Raw genomic sequence first — 25283 nt, forward strand, 5'->3', positions numbered from 1 at the left:
ACTGAAAGCCACGGGTGAGCAGTTTGAGTGCTGAGCTGTGACTAAAGAGCGACTGAGTTCTCACTCAGAGAGGCTGACTAGGACAGTGGCAAACACTAAATTTAACAGGCTTTTAATATCTCACAGATTTTTGACCTACAAGAACCTTGTTGAGCAGCACAACAAAAATAACCTCAGCAAACTAGACAACATAACTGAGAAAGGCTGTGTTCCTAAGCATGGTAGGTAAGGGTGAGATAAACCTACATCTATTGTCTAAAATACCTATAACAATGGGGCAACATTCATCTCAGTACTTCTTATGCCAGACTGACATCTTAATTGGGCATTTTAACTGGAAACTGGATTGAAGCAACCTGAGGAAAAAAAACCAAAACCAAAACCAAAACCGGGCTGTAAAAAGCTATTTTGAGAATGGGCTACGATGTGAATTCATGAGGCCCAAATGACAAATCGAAACCACACACACACACACAAAAGAGAGACATTTAATTTGTTTTATGCTTTTTTCTTCCCCATCATGTGCCCGTGATTCACCTTTCACAACCAGAGGCGCCTGGAACACAGCGAGCCTCTGAGTCCCCCGAGCGTTTCCCACTGTCGTTCCTCATGTGGAAACAAAGGAAAAGCTGCATTAAAAACTAACATATCCAACCCTTCCCACCACCCGCTGGGAGCCTTCCCAAGCCTGTCCTTGATAAAGCCGTTCGGGGCGACGGTTGCAGCCGTTACCTCAGCCTCTTGCCGCTGGTGGGTGAGGGGCGGTGCGGACGCCCTTCTGCCGGGCGGGTCTTGCGAGGCGGCGCAGCGCCCGCGAAGGCGGGCGCTGCGCCGCCTCGCAAGACCCGCCCGGCCCAAGCCCCTCCTAACCTTCCCGGCCCCTCTCAGCTTCGTCTCTCATTCCCTCTGCAGCGTCATGCGGTTTTCTCTTTGCGTCCTGATGTTCTTGGGGCTCCTGGGGGTCCTGCGCTATGGCGGTGCCTCAGGTGAGTGTGGCACCGGGGAGGAGAGGGGGTGTGTGTGGACTGCGGGCCGCGGCCGCCATTAGGGTGCTTGAGAGGGCCGGTGGAGCCCGGCTTGTACCGGGGTAGGGTTGTCTGAGTCGGGTCGATAGCTAGAACGATGGAGGGGAAGGGGATTGTTGTGAGGAAGGGCTTGCAGAGCCTTTTGGGGAGTGTTCCAGGAGGCGGCGGGGAGACCGGCTGCTGTCTCGAGGGTTGAGCAAGAGTGAAGATTAAAGCGAAGCTGCAGCAGTTTGCGGAGCTGACAGAGAATTAAATATTCATAGTTAATTTTAATCTCCGATATGAGAACCCTTTCCTCCCTCCTCTCCCCACCCCCATTTTTTTTCAGCAGCTTAATTGTTCTGAACGCCATCATTTTAACTCTTAGGTGGATTCAGGCTGGTTTTAATCGTACTGATGCAGGGATACAGTACAAGCTAATGAGTCTGGTGTAGAGTTGGATTCCTTTCAAGGGAACAAGGTGGCATTCACTACCCATAAGTTTAAGTGAGAAAGAAGACAAGGTTAACAGTGGGTTGTGGGGTTTGTTTCTTGGTAGGTATTTTTTTTTTGGACCACATAGAGGTGGTCATGTGTTCCTAGCATCCTGCTACTTCTGCATTGTAAACTGCTGCCCCTATTAAATTAAGGAAATGGGCAAAATTCCTTAGAATTTGGTTAGTTCCATGGCGTTTGGTTCCTAAAATGACTTTGGCCATGCTGATGTATTCCGACTTTATTTGGCCTGTGTGTTTGTTTTTGGTTTTTGGTTTTTTTTTTATAAGTCCCCTGTTCTCCTGCATATGACTAAAACAGGCATCCAGAGATAAGTGTAGTATGAGTATAGGCTGTGAAGATTAACAGCTTCTTACCTTTTTTCTTCTTTAAACTGTTACCTGTTCAAATAAAAGAAAAAATAGTAAGTTTCCTTTCAGAGCTAAGCAAGGAGTTCATTATGTTAGGGCTCATGGAACCCTCCTCTTTATTTTTCTTTATTTTTGAAGTTGCTTCTAATTAAGCTTAATTAACAGAAAGGAGAAATTTACCCTCAGTATACTTTGCAAGGCTGCAAGACAGTGTTTGGAATCAGGCTCAAGTATAAAAGACTTCTCCCCTCTGCCTCACTTCCTCAGGTCTTATGTCCAAGATATTAGTGGAGAAGAGCCAAGTATCCTCTTGGTTCTTACAGACCCTAGAAGCTTAAACTTGGCCCCTGCTGGGTGGCAAGCAAATCTGAGAATGAAGGCTAAGAGTTCTCAGACCTTAATATTTAAATTAAAAGAGGCTGAAAAGGAATTTGTCTCATGGACTTGTCTGAAAATGGGTTATGTATTGACTAATTTTTTACAATATGTAAAAAAGCAGAATGAATATGGGAGTAAGCTAACTGCTTTGCCTTGAAGCAGCCCGTTGCTATGTTTTCTTACAGAACTGAGGGTGGAGGAGGAAAGTATTTTCCTCATGAAAAGCAAATAAGCTGTGTATTTTGTGTACCAATGTCTAACTGGTCCTTAGCTCATTTAAATGAGGACACTTGCTTAATGGTTCACTTATTTGCAATTGTCTTGTGGTTATTCAGTCTCGGACACACCGGTTTGCAGAGATGGGCCTTGCTGTCTGTAATACTAGATTTTACTTCATTTTAAAATTGCTGACAAATCAAAACTGTCCATAATGGCCTATGGTACTTCTCTGGCATTCTGATGGGCTCTGTCTCTTCAAACTCAGTATTTGTACACAAGCATTTTACATATAATGCTTGTTGCCTGCCACAGAGCTCCACCTTCATGAAGCAAGAGTGCAGATGGTCTTGTTTGCTGTATCCAAATTAGATTGTTTAGCATAGGAAAAAGTAAAGCTAGTTTACAGTGTAATCAGGATTGAGCAGTTCCCTTTTCATAAAGGGGGCTTATCTGGATGAACTGGCTTTTTGCTACCTGTTTAGTCTATGCAGAGACAACATTTTAAAATAAGAAGCTTACCCAAAGCTACTCAGCTGTCTGAATGTGTTGGACAGCTGGTCACTTATATCTTGAAGCTTACTGCCCAGAAGTGCAAGTGGCATCTTAATCAACAGTGCCAGTGATGTGACTGAGGCCAGCCTCTTGCATGGTTTAGTAAAACTGTAAACAGGTGAGATATGAAGGAGGTGGTATCTTCTTCACTTTTTAGGGTGTAGAAGACCTCATGACATCTATAACTTGGTGAACAGAGTAGTTTTCTGGGATGGGTGTGCTGCAGTTTGTGACAAGCCACAATCTGTGGCCCTGTCTGCTTTAAGCATCAAACTGCTTCAAACATGAGTACACAGGCAGTTAAAGTTTAGAAACTTCTATGGATCTTTCTTCTTTTGAAGAGGGTGTGGGTGGTCTCTTTATTTGGGGTTTTCCCAGTGTGGGAAGACAGATCATGTAGGAGGACCCTGCATCTGTGTGTGTGTGGCATTACAGGTCTGATATAAGGTGGCTACTGGCTTTATTCTGTTACGTGACTGCATACTCATTTCTTCCCTACTCAAAGTAGTTTTCAGTCTGAGCTTGCATTGCATCTTAATTAGATGTCTTCAAGTGATTACTTGTTGAGATACTCCTTCCACTGGGTGGTTCTTCTTACCTCCTGTATCTTATATAAGATTATTCTGCATATCCACTGTAAGCTGGATGGCATGGATTAGAAAATGCATTTTACTCTGACTGTGGAGAACTTTTTTGAGGCAAGCATACTGTTTGAGCAAGGCTTTTTTGGTGAAGACTGTTCCTGTCCTGTTCCTGTATGGGTAGCAATGGCTTCAGTTATGTCTGTTAGTGGAAACTGGACTGCTAGATGCCATCTAGGTGTTAACATTTTATGGTTGACCATTTATTTGGGATAGGGAATGGTACTTGACTGTTGGAACTGAAAGTGTGGTTTACTTAAAGCATCGAATAAGCTGAGAGTCTGGCACTGAATCAGCAGAATGGAAAGGGTTCAGGCTGGGTATTGCTTGTTGGGGAAATTGCACATCACAGAGAAGGGATAATAAATGCTGAGCCCCTCTATAGTTGACTGCTTCATTTCTTAGAGCTAGGAATAATGATTTTTGGTCTCACAAAAGCCCTGAGAGGTTTGGTTCTTTTGCTATCTTTACTTTTCCCTTCTCATTTTCTGTTCCAGTATTGGTACTAGTATGACAACTAATACTTGCTCAGTAGTCCAGCTTTAGTCTGCTCTTGCTCAGTTCCAATAATCCTGACTTCTTTAAGTACATTTTCAGCTAATAATCTTTCTAATAGCCACAGTCCCTCTCTGATGCCTAACCCAAACCTACTCTGGCATGCAGTTACCATCATACTTCTCCCTACAAGATTAGGAAGAGCTGGGATAGCCTGCTCTCTTAGTGTTTTCAGACCTTCACTATTTGACACTATTAGAAAAAACTGAGATGCCTGGATTGTGTTCCTGGCTGACTTGCAGGATCAGCTACTGAACTTGTGTGGTAGCTTTGCTGCATGAGCTGCTGAGCCTGCGGTCCTGGTCAGTGTGCTTCCTTCAGTGAGACAGAGCTTGCCCAAAGAAGCTTGAGTGCTGTGGCCAGTACTTTGTGTTCACTGAGGTTTGTTGTATCTGTCTTTCATAGGATCTCTGACAACACTGAACTCTGTGTCTCTAGTCTGATGCTTGTATGAGAATTTCAGCAGTGGGCCTGTGAGTTGCGAGTTGATTGATTTACCTCACTCTCTGTGCTCTGTTTCTGCCTCAGAGCACCACCAATGGCTTTTTCACATGACAGAAAACGAGAAGACTGGAAAGATGCTGTAGTCTCTGGCCATGTAGCAATTTCTATTCTATAAATTTTCTTAGAAAGTTCTGCATTCTTCAGTGTTTAAGAACTGTTCTCTTAGCTATATGTCAAGCCTCGCTAGAAGTATGGTTCATGAAGCCTGTGTTCAAGCTGAAAAATACTTGTCTGATGGATGTAGCTTTTCTTGTTCTTCCCCCTGCTCTTCTGAGCAGACTTTAGTTTAAAATGTGTGTCACATGCACTGTTTTAGGAGCAGTTATGCAAACAGTAAAGCAGTATAGAGCACTATGTCTTAATTTACCACATTAATTAAACTTGCAAGAGTGCCGCTGACATTTAGAGTCTCATGATCATGTTGAAGTAGTGACTATATGTCTTGCTGATGAATCTGTTCTTATTAATGCAGAGGCCTCTGGCTATAAGTATAGAGTGGCAGTGAGAAACAAGACAGAGCCATGTCCCTCCTTGCCCTGGCCTTTGATGTAGAGCATAGAGAGAATGTAGATGTTCTTTTCAGAAAAAAAATGAAATCATCATACAAACCAAGTATGTACATCTTGTGGTTCAGGAAACTGTGCTGAAGTTCTTCAAGATTAAGTAAAAATATTTTTGCTGCATTCAGACCTTTTGCTCAAAATTTCTGAATGCATTGATGTATAGTCTGTGCTTTTTAAATGCTTTTTCTTCAGCATTCAGACTGCTAGTTCTATTTCTGGTAGAACTGAAGACCTAAGGAGGAAAGGGGTCTTGTGAAGAGGAGGATGTCTGAATGCTGCTCCAGGGACTCTTATTGTAAACTGAAAAATACTCAAAGCTCTTTTTTAATTTTGTTTTTTTGATTCTTTAGCTCTAGTTTTATGTTAATTACTGTTTGAAAACTTAGAATAGATCATGGAAGCACAGAATGATTTGTGTTGGAAGGGACCTTAAAGATCAACTAGTTTCAACCCTCTTGCATGGACAAGGACACCTTCTACTAGATCAGGTTGCACAAAGCTACATCCAGCCTGGCCTTGAACAGTTCCAGGGATGGGACATCCACAACCTCTGGGTAGTCTGTTTCAGTATCTCAGTGCCCTCATAGTGAAGAATTTCTTCCTAGTATCTATCCTAAACATGCCCTCTTCTAGTTTAAAGTCATTACCCCTTGTCCTTATAAAAAGTCCCTCCCCAGCTTTACTTTTTTCCCTGGAGCAGGAGAGATTCCAGCTCCAACTCTCTCAGCCATTCTTCAAAGCAGAGGTGCTGCAGCCTTCTGGTCATCTTTGTGGCCCTTCTCTGGACTCTCTCCAACAGCTCCCATGATGGGACAGAAAAATGGAGAATCCTTTTTATTTTTTTCCTTTCTAGATGTTTTATGACCCCCATATTTCAGCCCTGGTTTCATTGGTGATGCAGAATCAAATTTTGGGCATGAGCATGTAAGAGTTGAAGTTAGTGAGATGATATGTATTATTAGGCTTTTCCTACCTTTCTTCTACTGTGAGATGAGGGTAGGGGTTCACCTCTTTTTATATAATCAGAAGGTGAAGAGTCTGGTCAAGTATGCCAGTTTTGGGCAGGAGAGAGTGAAAAGGAGTACTGGAGGAGTACAGGAGAGGAAAGGAGTACTGACTACTCAGTACAGAGTTTTGGGTGAGAAGACTATCCTTTCCTCTCTTTGGATGGGAGACCAGCTAAGTCATTATCAACAGTGTATATGGGCTGGTGCTGTTGATTACTCTGTGCAGAAGCACTTGGCAGTACTTGGAGTACTTGGCTGTATCAGCCCTCTACACAAGAGGAGGCAACTTTGTTGAGGAAATGTTGTATATGTGTTTAAACATAATAAATTTCAGATTGTCTGGGCTACTGTGTGTGCATGCAGGGGCATTCAAGGGGGTAGAAAAAAACAACTGACAACTGAAAAGCATTGTGCATGCTTTTCAACCTCAAGTCTGCCTGCTTATCACCAACAAAAGAGAATCTGGTGGCTTCTGTATAGCTGCTTTTCTTTCTTCCCTTTAAATCCCTTGTCTCTCAAGAGCTCAGCACAGGGAGAAATCAAGCTTTCTTGCAGGACTTGAATCACAACTCAAAGAATCTTATATCCTGGGTCATGTGATTTTGTTTAAATTAAAATGACAGTGGATTGTGGGGTATGCTCATTGTAAGAAGAAATTATTTTGCTTGTGTCATGGAAAAATTAATCAGATTTTTAGACAGAGAAATAAGGGTCCTAATAATTAAGAATAGTGTGGGAGCAAAAGACATGTGAAGCAAATGAAAATAAATATACATATGTAAACTACTAGTTTGACTCTGTTATGGAAGTTAACTCCAACTCCCATGGTCTGGGAATTTACTCAGGAAGTCTTAACAGGTATAGTGCAAATTGGCTGGCTAATACAAGATTATTCTCCTGTATTTACCTAAGATCAATAAGTCATTAGAATTGTCTCTTATTTGCTCTACTGAATGCTACTTTCTGTTGCCTGCGCTGCTGTGATCTGTTGCTGATAAACTTAGTGGTATCAAATCCTGAATCAAATACTGAGTTCCTGGCAGGAAGTTCTGCCCCATGTGCTTAGGTGCACTCCAGGCTGTGTGGTGGGTTCTTTAGCTGCATTTGTTCTCGTAAGTATGGCTCTGTGTGCAGTAGTTTTTGAAAACTTAATACAGCCTACAGGGTGAAAGTGGCATAAACCAATGTCTTGCTGGGCTACTAGGAAACTTCTGGGCTTCCCTTGGTAATTGCTGCCCTTTCAACAAAGTCTATTTGTTGCGTTTTTTTGGTTTTTTTTTTGTAATGCAGGTCTGCTTGAGCTCTCCTTGGGAAAATTCAGAAATGTGCTCCTCAACCAAACCAATTCAGTGGAAGCTGTAATCAGGAACATTGCAAACAATGTGACTGTTGTTATTTTTCAAGTACATGCTCAGCAAAGTGATGTGATGATATCTTTTAATAAGGTATGGTAAGAGTGTCACTTCTGTTTTTAAGTGCTATTTCTCTTTCAACAAAGGACTTGGCTGTGGTACATGTAGGAATATAGAACTGAAGCTATATAAATATATACTAATATCTTACCTGCATGGCTCTTAAGATTTCAGAAGCTGAAATAATACTGTCTTTCTCATGTTTATATGTCATACCTTCTATTTTGTAGGCCTGAATGCTAAAGAAATTTCAGAGAGGCTTTGAAAATGTTTCAGGGTTCTTTGTTCTTGTGCTTTTTTGACATGTGACTGCTGACTCCTATGCATCAGCTTGTCAAATTAAAACCAGAGTCATTATAAGTATTTTCCACATCACTATACACTACACATTATAAGTTTGGGAACACAATACTGTGGGATGTTTAGTTGACTGCTGTTTATGTGGCTTAGATCTAGTTGCTACAGGTGTGATGTGGTATTCCCTCAGCTGCTTGTCCTGAATTTAATTCTCCTGTGGTGGCACATAGAGAAATTCCTCCACAGTACACCAGTGAAGGCTGCTACTTCTAGCTGGCAATATAAGCATTACTGCTGCTATATATTAGCCTCAGTTTGTCTCATCATTAGTGGGATGCAATCTAAAACGCTGCTGTTTTCTTGGTGATGTTAGTGGTATTCAAGCAGAATGTAGACGGTGACGGTAGGAGACAGAGTTCTGACAGATGCCATCCAGTTTCCTTCTCCCAGTCAGTATTTGTCAAATGGGAATATACTGAGTGCCAAGGATTATCTTGAGCATCTTAAGAGGTGAATAACCTGTAACACAAGTCACTCAGCTCAGTTGTCTATGTACTGGTGAAATAGCAAAGATCACGGGGCTAAGGTGTTGTTATGCCTGTTTCAGTCTTTGATTACCAGTGGTAGAATTTTCTTGCTGCCAGTTCCAGCTCTCTTTGCATTCATTGCCTTACCAGGCCAAGTGCATAAATATACAGCTTTCAGGGCTAGGAATCTGAGCCAGACCTTAAGGCTGGCCAGGTCCAAAGTGCTTTTTTAGTGTTGTCTCAAATAACTGGCCTTCATGGACAAAAGCACATTTTCTGTGCAGGACTGACTGCAGGTCAACTGTTTGTTCCAGTTGTGTGACATTGCCATTACTGAGCTTTCCTCAAGGCCAAGGGGATGGGGATGGTGGGGATTGGGTCAGTAGCTGACCTGGCCCCAAGGACTTACCTGGCATGGCAAGTGCTAAGCAAGCTGTCATATAGTCATCTCCATCTTGCTGGAGATAGTGAGGTGCTTCTGCACTTTGTGCCATCTTGCAACTTTTTGTGAGGGATATTCCAATCCTTTCACACCTTCACTAGTTATTCAGTTACTGTGCATCAGTAGGCTTTCAGCTAGCTAGATTTTTCTGCAGATTACTTGTGATTATTAACTCTTTAGTAGTCTCAATGTTAATATTGTGTTTTTTGAGCTTGAACTATGCAGTGTGTGTTGTCAGAGGCTACTCCCTTTTTTCCAGCTCTTGCTTTATCCATCTGGCTAAGGGCTGAATGCCTCATTTGTGCCAACTGGCACTAAAATGTGTGCCCTGTAGGTTTGTGCAGGAATGTGACTTGTGCAATATATGGAGCTGTTGTGGAAAACCTCTCAAGAAGGACTGCTTGTTTATATAATTTGTTTCTGTCCAGATTCCATCTGTGAACAGCTCAGCAATTGGAGTAGACAAAGGATTGGTTTCCATCCTTCGGCCTCTACAGAGTGTATGTACGTGGCACCTTTGGTCTCTGGATGCTAACCAGGTGCTTAGCACAACTATCTCTGTTCCCTACATGGAGAAAGGTATGTTCTTATTACCAGTAATCAGCAGAGCAAGCTAACTGTGAACTGTGAAATGAAGTGTTTGCTTTCCAGAACTGATATTCTTACGTGGTGCAAACTTATGATGGAGATGCCAGAAACTCTTTTAAAATAGGCTGAAAAAGTTTCATAGCACTACTGAATTGCAAATTGCGTATAGGATGGTACTGTAGGTACTGTATGGTCTTGTCACCATTTCAGCCTTTGAGCAGAAGACTGCTGTGAACATGTAACAAAATCTATTGTATATTGCAGTGAAACCACTTGTATTGTCTGCAGGGCTAGAACCTGAAAATATTGTGCTCAGCAGACAGATTCTGTCTGCAAGGATGCACGTCTTTAAAACTTTTTTCATGTTGTGTGAGAAGGAAGCAAAACTACTACAGTTAACTTTTCTGTGTTCTAGATCCTATTCCTGGAGGCTGCAATCTAGAATTTGACTTGGAAGTGGATCCAAATATTTACCTAGACTATACATTGATAGATACACACATCAAGTTTGCCCCTGCAAACTTGGGCTATACCAGGTGTGTGAAAAATTTCACTGCACTGAGCAAGACCTTCTTTGTCCTGTATTTGATCAAGATCATAAAACAAGATTCTGCTGGAAAGGCTGAACACCCAGCTGTTGGCAGATATCTTGCTGGCTGCAACAAACTGAGAACTAAATGAAGAGGAGGAGGTGGGGGAGAGGTAATACATGAGAGAGAGAGAGATGTATCTAAAAGTTCAGAGCTTCTTCTTGTGGAAAAGGTTATGCAACTTCAGCTGTGCAAGCAGTCAGCCAGTACTGGATCTTCCAATTCCTCATAATGACTTAGTCTATTTGAGCTGCTGCTATGTGTTAGAGCCAGCTTCGTACCTCTGCTGGTACTAAAGCACTGGTAATGATAGAGTTTTGTTTAACTTTTAACTTTGGGACTTGGAGTTGTAAGACATTATTTCTGAATGGTGCCTGGTGTCACAGGTTATAGGAAAAGAAAGTGGGAAGCTATATTCAGAGATATGTGTATGTAAATATAGATATTTATAGCATGCATGGAAAACCAAACAGTGATATTGTGATCTTTGGTTGTTGTGACTTCTTGGAATTCTTTTCCTGGTTCCTTGTGACAAATCATAGGAAGTTTTTGTAACTGTAAAGGCAAGTACCAGCATAGGCACTACCTGCATGGTTCTGCATACTGCAGGTGGTTCTGTATAATACTGTGCTCACAAATATTCACAGTCTAGTTTTGAATTAGTTGCTGGTGATGACTTCTGAAGAGCAGAAGCCAAATACTGCTAGCTCAGACAAGAAACATTTTGAAAATTAATGTTAAAATCTGGGAGCTGTGCTGGCCATGTAGCTGATTTCTTTTTAATTGTAGAGGAGCAAACCCACCATCCTGTGATTCAGGGACTGATGAGAACTCCAGATGGCGACTGCGCTATGATGTCTACCAGTACTTCTTACCAGAGAATGATCTCTCTGAGATGGTACTCATGAGCCACATAAAGAAGATGTCTGAGGTGCAAAGTGTCAAAGCTAATGGCATTAAAGTAAGTCTGAAGCTCTGATGTATCAGCCAGGTAGCAGTGGCACTAGTTTTCTCCTTTCCTGTGATTATCTTCCTTTAGTGGTAACATTAGAAAGTTGCTGATGTTTGAGGCTTTTTGCTGTATCTGGGATTTCTGTCTAGGAAGTAGTCACTGAATGAATGATGCATACAAAATGCCAACCACTGTCTTGAGATAGAAGTGGCTAGTTAGCATAGCCTGAAAGGTGGCAGAATTTAGAGTTCCTGCAGTAAACTTTGACATTAGGAAGATGTTGGTGACTGGTCTGTGAGGTGTTTCTATGTTTTGCAGCCTTTTCTTGATCAAGCAAGCTCTTACTGCAGTGTCTTCCTGCTTGCTGAATACTCCTTTAGCCAAGTTGCTCCTTCAGTTATGTTGAGGTCAGCTTGCCTATAGCAGTACTGTCACTGAGTTCTTGGAAGTCCAGGAGTAGAGCCACTTCTGGTGAAGACAGTCTACTACAATGCCTGTTATATGCTAGTGCCTGGCATCCTCAGATGTCTAGGACTGAGCAGGGAAAGCAAGGCAGAGAGGAAGGAGTAGAATATAATTGAACCAAACTAGAAATGGGAGGCCAGACCTGTGTTGGCAGAGTAACAGGCAACCTGAACTGCATTCTCAAGTGTGGAGGAGCAAAATACATGAATGGGAGAATCTTCTTCCCTGTCAGAAAACATAGTAATGTTGGGGGAAGAGGAGCCTGTCCTGTGAGCCTTTAGTGCTTTGTTTGGTAGTACTGAGAGTTCAGAATTAGAGAGGTCTTGCTGATCATCTTCCTTGAGCTGCTGAGTATTGCTTTAGCTGATATGGACACATCAGCCTGCCACGAGTAACAGTGCGAAGCAGTTGCTTACAATTAAAAATACTTTTTACTGTTTCAGATGGTTACATTGACAGCTGATGACAAGACCAATGTCTACTTTTCCTCACTTCCTGGGCAAGGTGTAATCTACAATGTCATAGTGTGGGATCCTCTTTGGAATACTTCTGCTGCATACGTACCTGTGCATACATATGCTTGCAGCTTTGCTGACCTAGTGGATAACTGCTCTTCTCTCAGTAAGTTGGGACTTGTATGTCCATGCTAACTCCTCTCAAGCTTGTGTTCCAGCATGCTGAGTGGTACTTCTGAAATGTTTGGTTTTTCTCTCTTTTGGGGTTGTTTTTCTGTTTGTTTGCTTGTTGTATGTTTGTTATTTTAAAATTTGTGTAGGAGCTCTTAGTCGTACATTGGATATATTTTGTTACTTTATGTTGGCATCTACTTTTTGATTGGGGAGAAATTCTAGAATGATGAACCAAGACTGAGAACTGCTAACAGTTGAAAGTTTAACTTAAGAGGTTTAATATGTGGCTAGCAAATATATAACTTTGAGCTCTGTAATGCTACTTTAGCTTTTATCATTTGAATTGGATACATACTCTTAAATCACTTGTAGGTTATAGATGCCTTGTATGAAATTAAGCTAATAAAATATAAACTAAATTAGGGTCCAGCCTCATTTTTTCCAACTGTGCTGGAATTGGCAGCCTACAAATATTTTGAAAGGAGATAGTCACCTAAAATAAACATAAAGATAACTCCAGCAATAGTGAAATAACTGCAAAGTCATGCTGCATTGTATGAAGTTGTATAATGACAGAGTTTGAGAAGAAAAAGGGCAAAGCTGCCACACCCATTATGATTGCAAAAGGGACAAGAATACTGGGTAGAACTTGGCTCGTAGATAAGGTTTCTTCTCATGATTATTTTCTTATCCTATACTGTTAAACAAGTAACTGTTGCCAAACTTGGTGTTGTCTTATGATGACATGAGGCAAATTATCTAGGCTATATTGATAGTTCAGAGAACTAGGAAAACATGGTTTACTTGTTTCAAATATCTTAAATGCCAGTAAGAATTTTGCCTGGAAGGCAGAAGTGAACCTTGCTGAGATGTTGATGGTCCTTTCTGTTGCATGGAAAATATATTAAAGGGAGACTGTGGTGAGGGCTGCAGTAATAAAGACTATAGCTGCTATCTGGGTTGCTAATAATGTGGCACTGATTATTATAGGTTATTGGACATCTCTTTTTTAAAGCTGAACAGAGAATTTTCAGCTAAAGCTGTATCAATAGCAAATTACAGCTACTTAACTAACTGTTAGAGAAACTTCAGCCTCTTGAATAAGGAGGAAGCTCTTTATTTCTTAATCAGTCTGGAACTACATCAATATTCTGTTGGAGATGATATCAAGATAATTTTTAGTTAAGGCATTACAGATCTCATGTTGTGTGTCTGAAGGAGTGGCAGCTGTCTGTAGAATGAGGGACAGCACCCTGACCTTAATCTCATTGTTGGGACTCCTAGGTGGAATGTTCTAGTAACCCTTTCTTTGTTCTTGTAGGTAAACTCTCTACCAAAGTATTCTTCACTACTCTTGCAGTTCTTGGTCTTTTCACTTGCTTTTTTGGGCACAGATTCTGGAAAACAGGTACTGCACATTTTGGGTTTTTTCTTTCTCATAAGCATAGTAGGAATGTCATAGATAAATTTGCTGTAACTTAGAAAAATGGCATAATTACTAAGATTCACTTGATAGTGATTAGGTACCACTTAGGTCCCCTGCTTATACAGGATCAGAGCTTTAAAGCACAGATCAAGATGGTTTTGATGTGCAAAGAACCCTCATAGAACTAAGGTGCATGCTGGGCAATATAGATACAAGTATGTAATTTTCTGACTCAAGTAGTTGACACCCCTTTCCAGAATGAAATATGGTCAGGCTTTCTTCTTGTGCTTCTCAGCCAGTGAGCTGACAATGTTCCTTCCCTGTTGTACCATGAAGGTGTCTGAATATATACTGAGGTGGGCTTGGTGTGTAATGATATGACAGAATACTAAATCTTTTTCCTTTCTTCTCTAGACTTATTCTTCATGGGCTTCATAGTCGCAGGATTCTTCTTCTTTGTCTTTATAACTAGAGTAACTGTCCTTGGTTATGATGGTGAGTAGATGTGTCAGGAAACCCAGTGCTCTTCCCAATGTATTGTCAGGAATCCCTTAGGTAAAATCTCAGTTGTGCTTGTTCTTAGTCAGCCTTAAGGCTAGAAGGGGATTCTAACTGGCTACTTGAACAGAGCTCTGATTGCCATGATAGCTGAATATGCAACTGAGTAACTGTTGCTTCCAACATCAAATAATGGTGCAGAATTAATAGCTGCAACTATAAAAGACAAATTTTAGTATCCATCAAAGGAAGACAAGTTCTTAGAAATTCTGGAAATTTGCAACATACTTCCTTTCCAATTCTTTGATAATTGGTGGACTTCAGTTTCAGATCAAATGCAAATTTCATCTGTAAAATGACAAGAGTGGAAGATCTGCATTCTTTTTATTAGACTAGGAAGAATTAGTTACTTTTTTGATACATGTGCATCAGCTGTTGCAACCATAACTGCCCTGGGAACCCAAGGTACTAATGTACCTACTAGCAAGACTTCCATACCAGTCCTACCCCACTGGTGGTAGCACACCCTCAGTTGCAGACCAGAGTCTGAGAAATGCACCAAGCAAATTCTGATACTCTTGGCTTTTTTTTCAGAAATCTTTCATTCCATTACAAAATCAGGCACATAAGTAAAGCTGCCAAATATATTATTGCAGTAACTAATGGAATTTCCTGTTTTCTTTTTCAGTGCGTCTTACTTTGACAGCAGTAGCTGGAATTACTGGAGGGCTTTTCCTGGTTGCAAGCTGGTGGAGATTTGGCTCTGTCATATTCTGCATGTTTATTATTGGGCTTGTGCTGGGATTTCTCTTCTCATCAACGATCTTCTTTACTCCACTAGGTATGCACTAGAATACTTTTCTGCAGAATACTGGCTCTTGAGTGATGTGTTCCTGCTGTATTACAGGGACGATGCAAGGCTCTAAGATGAATGCCAGTATCTTGTTGTTATATTTAACCTTCTCTTTCTGGTGTTGGGAGGAATAGAAATGTACCTGTAGCTTTCTTTTAGGTATGCTGTAATTAAAACTATTTAGGGAATCTGCACTGGGGGGAAAAATCTGCAGAGAACTTGCAGAGGCTCTTCCTACCTAAGCCAGCTCAGCAGTCTGACACCAGCTCTCCTCCAGGCAAGCATTTGCTGTCTGTTTTGTTCTCTATCCAGAATGAGTCCCAGTAGAAAAATTGCAGTCTAACTCAAAAGGCTTCAGGCATAAAGACATCATGGATTAAGGGGAGAGGGGAGCTCTTGCTGTTACCTTATATCATACTACAGTGCAAAGTTCTGGGAACACTGTGCTGTTAAAGTCAAACATTTGCATATGGACTGACATCCTCAGTGTCTTTAGAATTACTTTGAGAGAAGCAATAAGTAACTTGCTTAAAAGCAAGCAAGGCTGCTGAGCTGGAATTCTCTGGGACATCAAAGCATCAGCCATGGTGCTTTCTCTGTTGAAATTTTAAGTCTTGAAACTCTTCTGCTTAAGATCCCTTGGTGGGGCAGTTTTTTTCTCCAGTCATCTGTGTTTGACTTAAGGCACAATCCTTTGATAATCCATGCAGCCTCCAGTTGCTCTTCAGTAAGTAAAACAGTGACTCAGCTGGGTGTCAGCTTATCCCCTCTGTTTTATTCACAGGCCTTAGACAGCAGGGGGACCAAAGTAGTGTTTGTGTGACCTAATCACTCTTCCTAAAGCCAGAAGACTGTTGCCTTGTGGTGTTGTGATGGCTGCACATGCACATGATGCATGTTTATAGATTATGAATTTATACAGGCAACAAAATAGTTTCTTATTGGACAGAAGAATTCCAGTACTTTTCATTCTTATTTGACAAGTAACATATATCTCATTAAAAAAAATAATCTTTGTTTCATGGCAAAGATTAGCTGTCCCATCTTAGAGTACAGGACCTGTACTCAACTGGGGCAGCCTTTTTTCTATGCTAGTTTTGAGTAAGTCTGTTGCAATGCATCTTAAACAATCAGCATTTGAGCTCAAAAGCTAACTTTTTCAATACTGTACTCCAGAAATTTGAGTGTACAGAATCTTTGGAGGGGAAAAAGCTCACCCCCAGCCACTTGACAAAAAGCAAATGTTTTACTAACTAGTAAATTGTGTGGAATGTGGTGTCTTTGTAGGAGACTACAGGGTGTTCCGTGACGATGTTGTGTTCTGGGTGACCTTTTCTTCTGTAGCATTGATGGTTCCAGTGCTTTTTGTTGGCTGTCCAAGAATTGTAAGTAGTCTGTGCTGTCACTTCAGAGGGAGAAACAGGGATATTGGACTTCTTAATGCAAAAATGTAATCCTGTGGGAGGTGTGTAGAAGAGACTTAGCACGGCTTCATGAAGTACAGTACAGAGGGAGTCCTTGTGCTAAATGGTCCTTGAGCAAAGGAATGTTTCTTTGCAACGTTGAACATATCATCCACTAACACTTGCATTTAGTTGACTTCTGTTGTCTTGAAAGTGTGTCTGGATTAGAGATGTGTGCAGCCAATTTTTGTAGAACTGATATAAATACTGCCTTAAGAAGGTGGGGAACAGTGTTTATCAGTCTCCTAATGGTGTGGGGTTTTGTGTTTTCTTTTTTCCTCCCCCTCTAGCTGAACATACTGGCCTCTGGAATAGTAGGCTCTTATGCTGTGATTCTAGCTACTGCTTGCTATGTCTACACAAGTCTTGCTTACATCTCCTTAGACCTACTCAGAAGAGTCCTCAATGATTACTTCAACAGAGCTTACACCAATGTGCCTTTTCAAACAAACGGTGAGTACTGCCCTTAAAACTTCATCTTTTTAAAGCACTGGTATGAGATGCTTTTTTGAAGAAACCTCTGTCTCCTTGGTTCCATTGTGAACAGCAAGTGTTAAGTGTAGGTAGGAAGGAGAACACAGTAATTATTGTGAGATTTAACACTCAGTCAATAAATTCTACTCTTCCAAAAGAAATATCGAGTAGACTGGAAGGCACCAAACATTGAGCAGGTGTGAGGTGACAAAGACACTTGTGGAAGGTGTTTCTCAAGCTTGGACTGCTACCTTGCTAATGAGTTTACAAGAGTGGGCACTTGGGCTTAATATGGTGACTGAACAGACTCATCTTAAATCTATGTGTGTTCTTGTCCTTTCATGAATTTGCTCTAGGCTAGTGAGGATTTGGAGACAATGTTTCATTCATTCCTTTCACTAAATTTGTTCAGTGTTTGTGCTTGGGAAGAAATGTTCTTCTTTGATACAGGAAACTTTCTCTTTCAGACTTCATTATCCTGTCAGTATGGACAATGCTGGCCCTCAGTGGAGTAACTGTGCAGCTCCGCCGAGAAAGGAGTGAAGTCCCCTTCCCACCACACCCCTATCTCGCCTGGAAGCGGGAAAGAGAGCGCAGAAGCACCAATGTCTTAGACCCCAGTCATCATATCCCTCCCCTAAGAGAGAGGATCCATAACAAGCTACTGCATATAAAAGACTTCTTTCAGAAAGAGCAGCCAGCTGGGGAAAGAACTCCGTTGCTTCTGTAACTTGACGACTAACTGCTGGGAACAGAGAGGAAAAGTCTAGGAACGGTGCAAACCAGCCAATGGGGCAGGATTTACCACTGCTAACTTGTCCTGCTTAATAAGAGGATCATATTTGCCCCACCTGGAAGAGAAGTTATCTGTCCAGTACACTACATGCTGTTTGGTGACTCTTTCCTCACTGGTCCCCTCAGCCTGCTGTAAGTTGTATGTCTAGCTGCAGAATCTTGTACCAGCAGTCAAGTACAGGTATTTATCTTGTGGTGATCTAGTTTGATGTTTAGGTACGTGAAGTATAAAACAGCCTTTGGAAAGCAACCTGTACAATGCTGGTTCTTCTCTCACAGTATGGAAACCATTGCTGAAATATTGCCTGACTCACCCCTGAAGGTGAGCATTCTATCAAATTGTGAGGAAGGAGAGATAAGGACCATACCCAGAAGTTCTTCAAGCAGGAACTGAAGTATCTCCTTCTAATATAGGTACAAAATGTGTGGCTGCAGACACAATTATTTCCAAGAAATATTGCTGAATCTTGTAAGCTAAACTAAGTGACTGGAATTTAAACTGCACTGAATTAACTGTTTTAAGTGTGCACACTGGGGCTCAGGAAGTGGACCTGATCCGAGTCAAGAAGACTTTCCACTTGCAGCTGGTTCTGTAGCAACCTGGTCATCTGGTCTCTGTGCAGAGATGACTGCTAAGAGAACACAAGAGGTTTGTCTCCTTGCTTGCTTTCTGAACAGCTTGTGTCTTGTTTCTGCTCTAGTATAATCCTCTCTTTTGATGGTGCTGTCATAAAAGAAAACTAAATAAGCTCTTTGTAGCCAACAGCAGCTTTTTGCCTGGAATTGGTTGAAACACTATTTTTAATCAACGGATCTTTCAATTTTGCCTTTTAAGGGCTGAAAACAGCATCCAGCTGGTAAAATACTAACCAGGAACCTTGCTGACAGAATGTTTTCCTTGCCATTTGGATTGCATCTACCCAAAGAAGAATGTATTAAAACAGATAAGGGACCACTGCTGTGTTCAGTGAGCTGTGATCTCATATGGTGACTTCATGCGATTCCTTAAAAATAAAACAGCCATTTTCAAAGTCTAAACTGGAGCACTGTGGGCTTGGCTCACATAAATGCACAAGCAAATCTTGAGGCTGTCCTTGGTTTTACCTGTCCTTGTCCCCCATGCCCAATGCTGGTCTCCAAGTTCAGTGTTTACATGGTGACCTGCCATGCATTAAAGAATTATTGAAGTCCTATGTCCTGTACTTTGATAATGGGTTATCATGCCTCTTCCTTATTATTATCTTTAAGTGTGGACAGCAAAGTACATAGTCCTTCCTGTCTGAAGGAAAATTGCTGTTCTGCTACCTGAATGGAACCACCAGAAGTGAATACCCTAGTGGTGGAAACTTAAGTTCTTGACCATCACTTTAATTCTCAATGTAAGAGTCTACTCATGATTAAGGAAATTTGCAAAAGAACTTCCACTGACTAATTAGTTGGAAGTTAAAACACCCTGGCAATAGAAAGGAATCAATGACTTTAAAATTATTTTACTTACTATCCATTTCTCTTTAAGGAGTGAAAGCTTAGTGACATAGTATCTGAGGTCATTGAGATGATCTGATGTTTAGAGAGAAATCCCATGACTGCTTGGAGCTGAAACATCTTCAAACAGCAGAGCAGAGCTGAAATCTTGCAGTTTGGGTTTTGTTTCACTGTGGTGTTTTGTGGCCCATGAGGCTAAACAAAAAGCTGTTTCCCTGATGTCTGGCAGACTTGCTGCACTGATACTAAGCATGTCTTTGCCATATTCAGTGGCAAATAGCAGACAATTATTTGGTATATAAACGCTCTTAAACATGTTTACTTTGATTTTTATAACTGCTGTGATTAACATTGTGGAAAAAAACAAGTTTAACTCTAATTTTCTATATCTTTTAAAATAAAGATGTCTTTTGAAAGAATATTGGAACTACAGAGGCCTCTTTGAATTCTGTTATGCTTTTACAACTTAGCTTCTGCCTTTGATATTGTGGAGATAATTTGTTTTGAAAAATTTCTTAGTCTGGAGGGATGAGGTAGGGGGCAGAGCTTAGCTGATCCGTTTTGTAAGGATTTATTGTAGTTGCTGTGACACCCAGAGGCTGAGCATGTGGGTAGGAATAAAGCCTATGAGGAAAGTGCATGGTCTGGAAGAGGTGCTGCATGGCTTTGTCAGGTGAGATTCTAGAGAACAAAGAAATGGTTGTCATCTGCTTCTTGACTGAAAACTGGTCTGAAAGATCATGTAGGAGTCTATGGCAGAACTGGGATTTGGACTCTTTCTGAGATCTTGATTTGGAGACTTTCTCTTTAATACAGCTGAGACATGGTAGGGAAATTTCTTCCATTATTCTGCAAGCCATAGAAAGCAATAGTGATGATAATCAGAATACACTAACTGACCCATGGAGGTGCTGGAGGGGTAATTTCCAATGCTTTTTTGTGTACCTTCTGAGGCAGTTGCAAAAGGAAAACTGGATCCTACGCTGCTATGCTTCTGTTTTAACTGCAGACTCAGATTGGAAGCATTTACTGTCTTGCTGCATTTAGCTGCACTGCCTTGCAGTTGTGCTGGCTTAAAATAATGCTATGAATCATAGAATGTCGGGTTGGTAGGGGCCTCAAGGATTATCTGGTCCAACAGTTCTTGTGTTATTGTTTATGTGAGATGTCTTGGCACCCTGTCGAGATGAGACTTTAAAACTTTCCAAAGAAGGGGAATCCACCACTTCCCCTCGGAGACCATTCCAATGTCTGACTGTCATAGTGAAAAATTTTCCTCTTAACATGCAACCGGAATCTCTCCAGGAGTAGCTTGTGCCCATTGCCCCTTGTCTTGTCCATGTGAGTCCCTGCAAATAGGGAATCTCCCTCTTCTTTGTAGCCTCTCTTTAAGAACTGAAAGAAACATCATAGTAAGGTTTCTGCTAAAGCTTCTCCAGGCTGAACAAACCCAGTCTAAATCTCAACTATGTTCCTCTGGGTAGTGGTTCCCCTGTAAAATCAGTTTTTGAGCTTCATGTAAGCTGAAGCTTTCTGGGCTATGATTACTATCTGCTTCCTGCTGCTGTTAGGAAGCACACTGCCATAATGTACCAGTGCACTTCTTTCACTGTTATTTTATGCGGTCTTTACTGCACTGTAAAATGCTGCAGTGATCACATTGTGATATTTATCTTAGCAGCTTGTAGAGGTTTCCTCAGCCTGCATGTGTTCCAGTTCTATTTCAGATGTGCTGAAGAAACTGTCTTATTCCTCCCCTCACTTCCAGATCTTACTTTTTTTCTAGTGTCTCCTTCCTCATCTTAAAAAGAGAAACCCAGCCTGATTCCACCACATTGTGGACCGTAACATGTAAGGCAGCTTGCCTACCTGCTTTCCCAAATGTCCAGAAAGCATGACTGGAAGCAAGAACAAACATTCCTGTATGTGTAATTTGGAGGGGAGGAAGGCAGTCTTCCCTGCCCTAAGCTTTTTGTGTTGATTTGGGAGCAGGCTATGAGAAATTATTGAAGCACCCCACAAAAATATGTATTTGTCTCTGCAGTTAGGTCTCTTATGCAAGTGGCTTTTCCCCCTGGTTGGGGAAGAATGTGGCAATCTAATAGTCCATGCTACAAGTGCTTGATAAGAAAAGGTATTAATAATTGTTCTTGGATCTTCTCAGCTGGTTGGTAGAACTATACCATGTACAGTGGCTTATGAAGCACTCAGAACCTTTTTGGGGGCTCAGCTGCTGGGTATTACCTAAAACCTATGAGAGTCTTCCAAAAAAATTTTGGCTTTACTCATATTTAAAAAGAGACTGGATGTGGCACTCAGTGCCATGGTTTAGCAACCGCAACAGTGGTTCAAGGGTTGGACTCGATGATCGCTGAGGTCCCTTCCAACCCAGCCAATTCTATGATTCTATGATCACTTTGCCATTCATGGCTGTGAGCCTGGCTTTGAGAAACCTGCCCAGAATGTGAATGTTGTGGAGTGCCAGCCTGAAACAAAAACTCAGTCCTATGAAATACATTAATCATCTGACCTCTTTCTGGTATTGCTGTCAGATATTTTAACATGTTCTGGCTTGCTTGGTGGCTTCCTTTTAGACTGTTTGTTTTCCTGTTTCTGAGGCAGTTTGGCCTTCTCAAAATGGTATGAAACTGTCCCAAGCAACCAGATACTGAGACAGAGGGTAAAGCAGCACTTAGTTAAAACTGCTTGAGGGCCAAAATTCTGTTGTGACATGGCACAGACATCAGTAACTCTTCAGGAGGGTACATTTATTTTTAATTAGAGACTAAGGACTGAGCTTGGCCAAGAGGTACGTGCTACTCCTGCTACTCCTAGCAGGCCTAGTCACGAAGCTTGGCCAACTGCAGTGACCTCTGGTGGCACTGGGTTTGCATGAGGGAGAAAGTGTATTTTATTTTGCGTGCTCAGTAAGAGTGCTGTGTGTTGCAGAGGGAGAAATGGAACAGTTTGTTTCTGTTCTGGTCTTTGTCAAGTCCAGTGTGAGATCTGTTCCTAATTACTGCTCTTAAGGGAGCTTGTTAGCTCTGGAGTTCTGGGGAGATGCTTGCAAAGAAAATGTTTACTTCCATGATCAGATCTCCTTACAAATGCCCTGATGTATTTTTTTTTAACTCTTCCTTTAATTTCTAGGGGATTTGGTTAGCACACTCCTGATCCTAACCCTGCATTCTGGTTTTTATGGCAGCCCAAAGCATGCAAAAATGGCATTTCCCAAAGCCTTCCTTCTGTAAGTTTTCACTGAAACCTCTCACCCCAAGAGAGTCTCTCTAGCTTTTCTTCTGTCCTTGGATAGAGCTCTCCCTTATCTGAAAGCACTTCTGAAGAAGAGAAAGCCCTTTCTGGGAAACAAATATACCCAGTTTTAAAAATGTGCTTTTTCCAGTAAGCCTTTAACCTTCTCATCTCTTTTCCTAAAACTGGCAGCAACATTCTGTAGGTTTGCATGTGATTTTCACAGTGATATTTTGTGGTGGGCTTTATTTAGTTTCTGGTCTGTTTAGCCAATGAATAGTCAGATTAGGAAGCTCTGAGCTTCTGGTAAGTAAATATCCTACAGATGTGTATTGTAAGCCTTATGTCAGTGTGTTCTCATTCAGGGGCTGACACGTATTGGTATATCACTGCTTATTATATTGAATTTTGTCAATACTCATCTAGTTAGGTTGTCTTCTCCCACATCTTTGATGTTTCAGTTTTCTTGGAAACAGCTCAAATAGCATCTTTGTTCAAGCAGATGCTTGTTATAATTTTTTTTTATAATTATTGATATCGGGACCTGTCTTTTATCTATACAGCTACAGGCAGACAGGTGTCTTCTGCTGGATGATGCAAGGTGTTACACAGTCATGCACACTGAGGAAAGAGAACTTCAAAACATAGCAGTAAAACAGTTCATTTCAAGGGTGAATGAGAGGAAAAAATGGTTCTGTACAACTTACCTGCCTGCTTCAGAATTGTTTTTTTCATAAGTCTGCCTTATCAAAAAAAAGAACCTTTTGCAATTTTTCCATTTCTCCACATTATCCTTACTGCCTTCTGGTGTAACAACTGATTATCTAATGTACTCAAAATGAGCTGGATTGATTTTATTTCTAATCCTGAATGCTCTGGGGAAAAAAGTCATGCAGGAAGCAAAAAAGCACAGACGGAGTATATTGTAGGAGGCAGCTGCTGTATGCCTAGCCAGTAATTTAATAAGTTGCATATGCAGATTAATTTTAAAAATTGTGTAATGTGTTCCTGCACATAGTACTGGAAAACCAAAGATGCTGATCATCCTCTATCCCTTAGTGTGTTGTACTGTTTGAGCTCCCAACAACTCAGTTTTCAAAAGTGTGTATCATTGTTTTTCACTGCCAGAAAAGCCATCCTTAAATGTACTCCTTAAGGTATTTCTAATGGTGAGAACATTGTAGGGAAATTATTCATCCTGCCATTCTTAAAAGGTAAAAAAATCACACCAGGGCAATACAAAGGGACTAGTTAAGAGGTCTTGTTTCCCTTGTGCCACTGTCCCTTAGCCTCTGTCTGGAGAGTGTTAGCAGCATGTACTTCTTCCAAGACTGGAATTTTGAAACATTTTCCTCCATGTTGTGCAGCTGTTGCATGTTTTCTTCTAGACAACATGAAGTTTTTTCTGAACTTGGGAAATAATGACATCCTCTGATGCGAAAGTGTGGCCATGCTGGCTCCCAACAGGTGCACTGCTGCATCAGAAGATGTTTGGGGAAAGGAAGTTGTTGCAAGCAGTAGGAACATCAGTACATTTTTCTCATATGAACATTGAAGTACAACATTTTGCAGAACATTTTAATATGTAGAAACTAAACAGTTGTGTTTAAATTAGCTCACTGTGCTGGCATCAGTATGAAATTCAACTGCATCAACAACTGAGATGTGGGATGGGCAAAAGGTGAGACTGAACGTGACCCACACTTGTACCAGGTATGTGAATGAAATACCAGACACAGCTCTGTGCTGTGCAGGGTTCTCCCAGCCCACCTGGGTGTTCTGGAAGGGTGAGTCCAGCAAGAAGTTCTCTGATTGTGTACAGGACTTACTTTAGTGCTCTTTAAATAACAGCAGGTATGTTCCTTGGTGCTGGTTTTGGGATACATGAAAGAGAGTGCACAGATTTTTCTAGGATAACAATGAGATGGTTCTTGTTTGCACACCAGGCTGAATGGAATCCCTGTGACAATGCCTTCTGTGACAATCCTGCAGCCAGCTGGCAGCTTTTGGTTGCCTGCAGCAAGGTGGGAACGGTGTTCCCACCATGTCTTGTTGCTTTCTCCTTTTCTTCTGGTAGCAGTGAATAGGTTGATGCTGCTTCCAGATCTGAATCACAGAACGTCAGGGGTTGGAAGAGACCCCGGGAGAACACTCATTCCAACCACCCTGCCCGAGCAGGTTCACCTAGAGTAGGTTGCACGGGACAGCAGCCAGGTGGGTTTTGAATGTCTTCAGAGGCATTACGAACAGCACAGTGTTAAAAAGGATGGTAAATAAGTGGCCTAATATTAAATCTTAACTCCTCTACCATTTTCCTCCATATGTTAATTACACTTTCTTCTGTTCTCCTGTCTAATCTTCCCACTGTCTCTGTCTACTGCCTGTCCCACTGTGACCAGCACTACCCTGTTCTCTGGTAGCCAGTTTAGCCACCTGTCATCTTGGACATCGGTATCTGCAGAAAGAACAGGTGCATCTCTTACATTCAGATTTGGGATTTTTTTTTTTTAATCAGCAAAAGTATTTTTAAAGCTTAACGATTACCAACTAAAACTGATAATTTCTTAAGCCAATGTAAATCTTATTTTTGGTATCTACAAAGGGGTCCTAGTAAATGTAACCCTGCATGAAAACAGCAGCACTACCTCTACAGTTCAACATAAATCTTCTAATCCAATGTATTTGTTAAAAAGCCAGAGCTATTTAAAGCTTTTATACTAAACAACCCAATTCAGTTTCAAGCTGCCCTCCAGTCTTAATAGATACTACATGTACTTAGGACTTAGCTTGACATTAATTACCAGCTTATAAATACAGAATTTATCACAATAAAAAAATTTCTTCTG

At 41.3% G+C, this 25283-nt stretch overlaps 1 protein-coding gene across 1 annotated transcript; it reads left to right on the plus strand.

Moving 5' to 3' along the window:
- Positions 1-847: 847 nt before the first annotated feature.
- Positions 848-19598, plus strand: TM7SF3 (transmembrane 7 superfamily member 3). The gene is made up of 12 exons (XM_030469292.1): positions 848-986; positions 7580-7734; positions 9396-9546; positions 9971-10091; positions 10935-11106; positions 12006-12183; positions 13513-13599; positions 14032-14112; positions 14804-14956; positions 16256-16353; positions 16722-16884; positions 17373-19598. The coding sequence occupies exons 1-12, from the start codon at positions 917-919 to the stop codon at positions 17633-17635; spliced, it is 1692 nt and encodes a 563-aa protein (XP_030325152.1). The 5' UTR covers positions 848-916; the 3' UTR covers positions 17636-19598.
- Positions 19599-25283: the final 5685 nt, after the last annotated feature.

Source organism: Calypte anna, chromosome 1 (assembly GCF_003957555.1).
Source record: "Calypte anna isolate BGI_N300 chromosome 1, bCalAnn1_v1.p, whole genome shotgun sequence".
NCBI classification, from domain to species: domain Eukaryota; kingdom Metazoa; phylum Chordata; class Aves; order Apodiformes; family Trochilidae; genus Calypte; species Calypte anna.